The following is a 9,650-nucleotide window of genomic DNA, read 5'->3' as shown; positions in this document are numbered from 1 at the left end:
AGCCATGACGAAGGCTAGCACTAAAGGAGAAGGCTAATCAAAAAGTAGTCCAAATCTCTTCATTCAAGCTACAACTGCTTGTGAAGTCTAAACGATTTCATTTTAGTCTCTCCCAAACGAGCATCTAAATCTAAATCTAGCTGATAGGGCAACGCACCATTTAAGATAGAAAGAATTATCGCCATACCAGCAGGCCGCAACTTGGACGAAAACTTCACAACGTGAAATTTGCATGTCCGCTAATACGGCAGAAGCATATACCTAGATGAATGCAGGAACATTCCCAAACTCATCCTCTAAAAACACAACATAGTGCAGTTTCAATCTCACGAGAGTCACTCATAAGATTGAAAACCATAAACTCATCGCAGGGACTAGCTACTATGACATCCCCACTGACGTCATCAGTGCCCAACAGTGGGTGTAGACCATAGTATAAAAGTAAGCTCTCACACATACAAATCCACACACCCACACATAGTTGAGCAGGTTCTGACAAATAGGCAGACGACAATGTAACTCAGATGCTCAAAGCATTACCTTCCACTGCACTACCAGTGTTCATAGTGAAGCCTCATAAAACACAGAAGTTAAGGCAGAGCCACCAGTGCTGCACGCAACAAAACAACTGCTTGGCTTGTGTACCTTGAAGCTGATGACTGGTAGCTTAGAAAATTTGGCATGCCAGGCCACCTCATTTTGAAATTTCCTGCCACCTCATTTCGTTTTCTCAAAGGTTTTATCCTGCTGCATCCCTATTGCCATCTTGGTCTCTCGATTCACACTCATTTGAGCTTACTAGGTTGGATGGTGGGGCGAAACCACGTTGAGTGTCAGTATGTGCCTCAGGTTGCATGAGATGGGGCAGCGAATTAGAAAGGGCCTCCCTTAGATGCTGCAGAATTTCTGGCTTTCCACTACAGGTTTGCCAAAGAGTTCCACTGGCTTTACTAGTTTCCACTGAAGAGGGATCCCTACATAGAGCTTGCCAAGAGTGACTCAGAAATTCTTCAGTTGATCTGCCACTGGTACTGCCAGAGTACCATCAAAGCATCTAAAACATGTGGCACATGCTGGGAAGTAGCCATCTGCCCTTCAGCCATTGTCACAGAGACTGGATTGAAATCTGTCCCTTTATTTTCCCCCAGTGGTATACCCCCCAATCGATCCCGTCCTGTCCTGTCATTGTCACATCTGTCTAGCTCTCTAGATTGTACACAATGAGAGCTTGCTGCATCTGCAAGCCAACAGTGGAAACTCGGAAGCACTCTAAGAAAGCTTCTCCCCTCCTGTATTCCTGGCGAATGGGATGATAAACTAGCAAGGTCATTGGCACAATCATCCCCTTGAGCCAACCACTTAGCCATACATGCAACAGAGTTTTGACCACCATGGGGCACTGATTCAGTCACCACTGGTCTTGCTGTAGTGCTCCCTTGTCTAATAAGGGGCACAATATTACTTGAAGCAGATGTCCCAGCAGATGCAGCCAGCCATGTGTTAGGCCAACATTGCCGTTGTACAAAAGGGTTCCCGACTGTCCGATAGTCTTCAACAGGTATATCCACCGCAGATTTTGCTGTGCTGAAGCTAAGGGAGGCTGCAGACAAAGCTACATTAGAAGTCAGTGCTGCTGGAGTCCTTAGAATTAGTGTGCAGAGAGCTGGTCACTGGCTCCAATCCAAGTGGTTGACCAAAGAGTTTTACATCACCTGCAATCGCTTGTGCTTCCGAGGTGGCCTGGTGTTTTGAGGGTGCTTGGGCCGATACATGGGAAACCAAATGTGGTTTCTGGAACTCTTCCAAGTTATGTTGTTGAACCCTGACTTCATTCTGAAGATCAGAGTTGACTCCTCCTAGGACCTCTGAGTTGGCACTCAACACCTGCACGACCCCCCTGCCTAGAGAAGATTGCTGCTTTAATTGCTCATGATGAAGATGGAAATTTGGCAGCTGCAACTGAGAATTGCCAGAAATTTCCTTTTGCACATGCTGCTGAGCTTGCTGTGGCCACTGAAGCTGCAGGTGGCACGGTTGAAAGTGAAGTTGGGACTGCTGAAGCTGGTGCTGCTGGGTTGTCTGCTGCTGCTGAAGCAAACCTTGCAAGGTTGAGTGAATATCATAAAGCTGAGATTGAAACTGCAGTGATTTCTGCTGCTGTAGACACGAAGATTTAGATTGACCTGTCACCTGCTCTTGGCACACAACTTGCATAGGTACACCTTGAGTCGACGGTGGTTGTTGGGAATGCATCTGATTGTGACTTGAAACCTGCTGAAGCTTGTATGGAACTTGCTGAGCCTCAAGCTGAAGCTGTTGCTGTCGATGCCCCTGGACAAGCTGAGGCTCCACCTGCTGCTGAACGAAAACTCCTTCCGGTACATGCTGTTGCAAGTGCTGTACCACTCCCTGGTGCTGCTGTTGGTGCTGGAGTAAAGCCTGGGGGTTTAATTGCTGTGGGTATAGGGCTGCTAGTTTAAGGAGATGCTCCACCACAGGAATAGGCAGAGTCTGCAGCTGCTGTAGCTGGTGAATAGATGTTTGCTGCTGTAGCAGTTGAACTAGAGGTTCCATAGACAGCTGTGGTTCCTGGTGATTAACCACCCGTTGTGTGTTCAGAGAAGTAGGATGAACATATGGCTGTACAGGGCAAAGGCTGGGTGAAATGTAAAAGGGAGGATTATACATAGAGGTAATGGCTGAGGCAGGATGCAAAATGTTTTGTGGACTAATCGTACTGTCTCGAACTTCAGCTGAATTTCTGCCAAGAGTAGAATATGTGAGAGCTTCAGGACTTTCTAGAGCTCCTAGATTGACCCTGAAGTAGTTCTCATCAGCTTGCAAAGCTACTTTCTGTGGCCGACCTGATCCAGCACTGCTGTTCACATCTGAATCTTCTGCCTTGCGTTTCCTTGATGGATCACCTCTTCCACTACCACTCAGCGTCCTTTCAAGTGCAAGCCCCAGTTTTGCCTTTGAATTCTGATAATAAGTTTTGATTTGAGTTAAAGACTTTGTTGGCAAGCATTCATGCAAAAGGGCCCAATCCCTACCATGGTTCCTGATTATGTCAATGAACTTTTCTTTTTCTTCTTGGGTCCACGACGTTGGCTCTTTCCTGGTCTTGCTCTCCATCACTTTTGGGCTTTTCTTTTTCACCAGCGCAGGCTGCATCAGAGGGGCAGCTGTGAGAGCACTCAACAAAGGTGCCGACATCCCACAGACAGGGACAAGAGAAGGTGCTGTGTTGAAAAGATCCTGCACAGTGTTAGGAGCTGCAATAGGATTGATCTTGATAATCACAGGCTCAGTATTGGATACCAATGTCCCTACTGTTACTAAACTTGTTTCTTGAGCACAGCTTTGGACAGCATCAACTCGAGCTTCTTTGATAAGACAGGAGTCCTGAGACGTATCTGTTGGCATTAACCCATTGTTGGCAGCAAAATACTGTTCTTTCACAGCATCATCAGAGGCACTTGGCAATGTTTTACATGCATCACCAGAGTCAGGCATTTTATCAGTGGTCAATGTCCCAGCTTGCAAGGATTTCAATGCACTTATTACAACACTAAATTCGGCATCTTGATTTACACCCTGGGCCTTAAGCACATTGCTTGATTCAGTCTCCAGGGATACTTCCACATCTGATACCTTGTCCTCATTTTTTACCTGCTGTTCTGATCTTTCCCCTTGCACACTCTCCATCTCTTGTGTGGATGGTTTGCAATATATATCATTTGTTCCAATACTTACGACTGCATCAGCATTCTGGGAAGGTTTTGAATCCATGCTGAGGTCTCTGTCAGCTTGTAAAGTTGCCTTATAACGCTCAACCAACTGATCCAGACCCAAGCGCTTTCGTGATTTGCTGAAAAAGGCTTTGCATTGACCCTGACTTTTAGAACCAACGCTTAACGAAATCCTATGGAAATCCTTCCCAAACATGGCCAAAGCGCTAGTGAAAAGATCCCTTTCACTGTCAGTCCACAGGGAATCTAATCCTTCACTAGAACCATTCAAAAAGCGGGCATGCATGTTCCGGGCTCCTTTTAACCCTGATTGCTGCTGTCCATGGTAACCCTTCCCTACAGGCTTAACCAAGTTGGATCCCTGCTTGTTTGACTTTTTATCACTATAGGCACGCAAACTGGGATCAGTAGCAGGAGAAAAGCTTGTGGCTGCAGTCGACAAAATTACAAGAGCAGAGACATCATTCATGCTGCACTCTTCCTTCCACCTACTCAGTTTGGATGGAGTATTTAAAAGTTGAGAGTCAGTAGAAAGGTGTCGAGCACATTCAACAATCGAATTTGTATTCCTGACCATTTTGGAAAATTCTCTTGGGTTAGACATGGCAGCTGCAGCAGCAGCCACTAATGTTAGACCTTCAGCACGAGTAGCACCAATATCTCGATGTCTACTATTAGCTGTGGTGGTAGTCACAAGGTATGAGGCACCAGCTCGGGAATAGCCTCTCTGCTTTTTCAACTGAGACCTAGCATGCACCCTTGCAAAATCTTCGGACTTCTGATTTCGATAGTAAAACTCAACACAATCAGCAACTGTCTTATGTTCAAGAAACGAGGCAATTTTGCTGAAGTTCTTACCAAATAAAGAAAGCTTATCCAGAAAAATTTTCTCCTCATCCCTCAACCAAGGGTTCATGACCTTTCGTTCTTGCTCTACAGCGAGCGGGTCCTCAACCAAGGCATTGTTTGAAACGAATCTATGAAAATCTCTCTCCTTATCATCCAAAAACATTGCCGGCATTCGCAGAAAAGCTCTTTGATGACCAAAAAGAGGCTGTGGCTCTTCAAGAACTTGAACCTCTCCAATAGCAGCATCAGGCACTGTCAAGCCTATGCAAAGGAAAAATAAAACAACAGACAGCATATGCTTAGCACTCTCGAAGTCAGACAAGTAAGTTTCTATTTTCAATAAAATTCATTAGAACATTGGACAAATTGTTTCTCTTCTCTGGGGAAAAAAACATTGCACAAAACATGATTAACCATTGTACAAAATGGTAGGCACAGCTTGAAAACACAACACTCATTATTTCATACCCTCAAAGTCAGGCATGATAATTTTGTATTTCAATTCAATTCCATCACAAAAACTCATGGAAAATAAGCTTACATGTAACATGGTGTTGCCTCACAAATGACCCTTCTATTGGGGGAGCACTGTCATTATGTTGTTCATGCTCCCACCAACGAAGACCCTTTGCACTATCTTTCCACTGGCTATTGACATCGTATTCCTCCTTCCAAAACTCTGTCAAAGCCCTATGTTTAACAGCCAAAACCATCTCCGAAAATCTCAAAAAGCATTTCTTCTCTGCAGCTTTCCGCTCCAAAAACTTCCTTTTACTTTCATGGCTTTCTATATTGAGTTTCCAGACCTCAGCCTCTTGAGGGCTTCCATAAACCTTCCCGTTCTCATGGGGCTTCCTTATGCCATTGGGACGACAGTTAGGAAGCAGGTGAGATAAACTATCAAAAGAGCATTTTGCCATTTCTTGGTTTGCTTGTAAGATGCAAGAAACAAATCTTTCTTTCAGTTGCACATTAACTCCCTGATCACCTTCCTTTTTTGCAGGGGGGAAATTTATCTGATCAGCCTCAAAAGTCAATTTTTTTTGGGGTTCCACAGGAAGATATTCAATGCCCAGGTTTCTTAAAAAACAATTTCCACCTTGCTCACAATCAGCCATGAGACTTCCCATTGCAATTTCTGCAGTATGTCCCGAGGCCACATTCTGCACATTCTGATCTGTGACTTCAACTTCCTGCACCAAAACCTTGCTTATATGATCCTCTGAATGCAGTGTCACATCTTCCATAGTCTCGCCTTCTTTGGAGGCAATATGTGACGAGCAAGCTGGAGAGCCTAAAACCTCTTGCTGAGTACTGGATGCTTTAGCTGGAAATTTGGAAGCATATCTTGCAGAATGTACATTGGAGTCTTGAGCTGCCACTATGTTCAAATGATCTCCCTCAACATATTCATACTGATTTTCCAACTTGACAAGCTCCTTTTCCACAAAATCAATCTCAACCTCTACTTTCTCAACCTGCTCCATAAGCAACTCTTTATCTAAATCCTCACAGCTGGCAAGAAGAGCCTGATCATCCTCGAGCATTGGGGTTTGAGAAAAGAAAGTTGTTGATGTCCAGTGCTCAAAACTTGTTGGCCGTGATTCCAAATTTCTAAAAATGCCATTCTGTTCACCAGCCATCTTTTTCCCAGTTGAAGTTTCCTGGCTGGCACAAATAGTACTCTCTTGAAGTCTTGAAGGGAACACTTCCGCACATCCAGTAGCAAATACAATGGAACCTGTACCACCAAGTTCCCTTTTCATTAGTCCTATTCAATTTAATATGCAATCAAGGGAATAGTATAAACAATAGGAGGCAAACACCACAACCTATGCAACAGTGCTGTACAATTAATGTCTATTTTGCAAACATATCAAATCAATCACTTTACACACCAATATTCCATAAAAATGACATTGCATCGCACCCATACATGGAGAACGATGAGATACTATGTATGGAGGAGAGAATCGCAACACCGCAAACCACAAATAAAACTGAAACCCGCAGACCAAGAAGCATTTGAAGCACTGCAAAAAAGCCCCTCAGAAAGCAGGCTTCTACCAAAGGAAGAGAAACTCAGGGCAAAACCAGGTAGCTTGAGCAAAACATTGCCAGACTACTAAACATATTATGCAACCAAGAATTGAAAATCTAAGCGACAGTAAACTGGATTTCTATGGCATGGAAGACTTGTGACACAACAAAATGCAATCTTGCTCTGGGCTCACATTGACATTAGGTTTGGGGGAAACATGCAAAAGACCCTGATTAAGTGGACACTGCATCAATAGCTTACAAATTCTCACCGGAATTATGATTTTGATCTGCACATGGACGACAATTGTACTGGCTGGAAGGAACCACATTGCCTCCAGTAGGTCTATCTAATGGCATCACACTGCCGAAACCATTGCTCCTCTCTTCCTCACACTTACTGCCAACTGCTGGGTCCTCCTCACTCCCTTCCTCAAATTTCTTACCAACTGCTGGGTCCCCCTCACTCTGTTCCTCAAACTTCTTGCCAACTGCTGGGTCCTCCTCAACCCTGTCCTTTTCATATTTTGCAAGTCCCTGACCCCACATGAGACGTGGCCGTTTCCTAGGCGATACATGTCCTACACCTTCCCGAGTAGATTTGTGCCCAAAGCCATGTCGAGTTGGTTGGACAGCTGTTATTCTTTCAGAAACTTTAGACCCAAATGACTGAGCACCAGTGTCAGGAGCCCATGAAGGCAAAGAGGACAACAAAGCCCTATCCTGGGCCCTTCCATCACGGCGAGAGTGTTCTTTGCTGCCACCTAAAACATTTTGATTCATATGTTCCCTATTAGAAGAATTGCCATATCTGTCCAATCTTCCCTCCAACTCGGTGTCACCTAAATTCCAATCTCTGCCAGAATCAACCTTGCGGAGCAAACCCGTTCTTCGGTGTAATCCAGGCTGCTTCCAATTTTTCTCTCTGAAATCTGGCTCTCTGTGTTGTGTATCCCAACCCGAAGGATTGCTAAACTTTGACCGTGCTTGATCCAATGAGCCAACGACAGTTTGACCTCCGTATGGTTGAGAGGCAAGTTTCATCCAAGGGCTAGAATCATTGGTGGGAGAGAGGCACGAATCTCTAGAATGTGGCCCATCCACTTCTTTGCTTGGTCTTCCTGTGACGGAGCCCCAGCCATAAACAGGATACATGCCCCCTGACAAGCTGCGAGAATCTGTATCTCCCTTCTTGTTTTCCGCAGCTGAACCCTGAAGAGTGGAAGAACTAGAAGAACGACCCACTGCAATCCCATACCTGCCTTTCTCAAAAACAGCTGCACGCCGACCTGCACAACCAGAAACAAACAGAAGCGTAGGATAAGAAGCCTTGTCGGCTTACTATTTTTGACTGCAACACACCAGAAGTAACCCACCTAAAATATGATTTTTTTTTACGACAGTGTAAGAAGACGAGAGACGTTTAGACCGCTCACATTACTACTCTGACACACAGTATATGAGAACAAGGGGGACGGCATATAACGCGACCAATTTGAAACAACGTTTAGGTCACCAGGGCACACAAAATATAGCAAGATCAGCAAATTGAAAAGTACCTAAACCCCATCTTTTGATCGGAGAGCTTAGCAGGCCTCCGTTGACGGCGAGCACGGAAGAAGACCTGCGGGATGACAGACCGGACGGAGATCTGTCGGAAGGCCATTCCTTTTCCCCTCGTGTATATCTATCCCTGTCTGCTCGATCAAGCTTTTCTCTGCTGAAAACTTCCCTATCCCAGGTGGAAGGATGGTCTGGAGGCATAGAAGACAAAGTATCCCGAGCATAGGAAAAAGCTGTAGATCGGACATCACCTGCACCAGAGTTGTACATCTGCGTCTACCTTAACAGGTTCCTGCCATTGAACCTGTACAGTCGCGGGAGAGGGGACAAAGAAAGAACCCTAATAGTGCACATAGTTACGGAAAAGTTGCCGAGGAGAATAGTTTTGTATCTTTCCTCGTCCGCGCGCCCGCCTGCCCAACCTTTCCTTTACACAACCTGTTCCGTTACACAGGCCAGCTCTCCCGAATGGGAGTAAAGGAGCAGTTCCTCCTAATCGGGAAGGGGACGAGTGGTAGCGATTTTGCGGAGGCCTGTAAAGGAATAAGGAGAAGGAGCTGAAGCAGAAGAAGACGACACGGGAAGAGGAAAATGGAGGGGAAGAAGAAGACAAGGGGGAGGGGAAGGCGATGACATAGGTAGGGGAGGAGGAAAGAAAGCAGAAGAAGAGAGAACCCTAACAAGGAGCATATGGGAGATGGAATTCCTGTGCAAGCAACAAAAGGATGAAGCCAAGGCTAGGGTTGTGAGAGCGGTTCTTCTCAAAGTATAGATGCTTTCTGTGCAGCAGTTTCGGAAGCCAGTACCGGCGTTCTCAAAGTATAGATGCTTTCTGTCAAATCCTTAGTTCTCTGAGCAGCATTTCGGCAACCTGAAGATCGAACAAGTACCTCTCTCTGTCTCTCGCTCGCTCGCTCGCTTGATTTCTTGCGCTTTCTCTCTCTCTCTCTCTCTCTCTCTCTCTCTCTCTCTCTCTGTTTCCTTTGCCCTTCGGACTCGTCCTGCTACGCGATTTTGGCCTCTACCAAACAAGGTTGCGCACAAAGGGGGAGGTGAGAAAAGCGGCAGAACCTGGCGATGGTGAGAGCTGAGTTTAGTCGATGGAGCTTGGCGGTGTTTGGCGATGGAGCACAGCAGCTTTGTGAGCAAAATCCCAAAAACAAAGCAAACGACAGACAACGAACAACAACAATTGAAAAATGAGCGTAGAACAAGATACCCTAAGAAGAAGACGACGACGAAGACTGGGCCGCCGACACGTGCCGGTGTCCATCCGGTCGCCCCACCCAACCACGGTTAGCCTAGCTCACCTAAGGCTTTCCCAAGCTTCAAATGACACCTAATATTTCTCTTCCAGTTGTCTATCTTGTCTTGTCTTGTCAGATAAGGTTTGTTTCAAATGGAGCAATAGGCATCCATGCAACAATGGGGCATTGCAATTTTCAC

The 9,650-nt window shown here is 45.6% G+C and overlaps 1 protein-coding gene across 1 annotated transcript; it reads right to left on the bottom strand.

Moving 5' to 3' along the window:
- Positions 1-883: 883 nt before the first annotated feature.
- On the bottom strand, positions 884-9,378 carry LOC147903469 (uncharacterized). The gene is made up of 5 exons (XM_087399168.1): positions 8,201-9,378; positions 6,914-7,930; positions 5,143-6,342; positions 1,713-4,862; positions 884-1,600 (listed from the first exon to the last, which is right to left on the bottom strand). Exons 1-5 carry the CDS (start codon positions 8,472-8,474, stop codon positions 1,011-1,013), a joined length of 6,231 nt encoding a protein of 2,076 aa, XP_087255294.1. The 5' UTR covers positions 8,475-9,378; the 3' UTR covers positions 884-1,010.
- Positions 9,379-9,650: the final 272 nt, after the last annotated feature.

Source organism: Dipteris shenzhenensis, chromosome 3 (assembly GCF_047967505.1).
Source record: "Dipteris shenzhenensis isolate YYH24624 ecotype China chromosome 3, Dip_SZ_1.0, whole genome shotgun sequence".
NCBI lineage: Eukaryota > Viridiplantae > Streptophyta > Polypodiopsida > Gleicheniales > Dipteridaceae > Dipteris > Dipteris shenzhenensis.
The sequence above is the reverse complement of the archived record's forward strand: the minus strand, read 5'-3'. Positions and strand labels throughout refer to the sequence as shown.

Excerpts from the sequence above, each read along its gene's own strand:
- LOC147903469 (XM_087399168.1), bottom strand. The coding sequence starts at position 8,474 with ATGTACAACTCTGGTGCAGGTGATGTCCGATCTACAGCTTTTTCCTAT. Across the intron at positions 4,863-5,142 it reads GAGGCAACACCATGTTACAT|GCTTGACAGTGCCTGATGCT; the intron begins GTAAGCTTATTT and ends TCCTTTGCATAG. Across the intron at positions 1,601-1,712 it reads GGAAGCACAAGCGATTGCAG|CCTCCCTTAGCTTCAGCACA; the intron begins GTGATGTAAAAC and ends CTTTGTCTGCAG.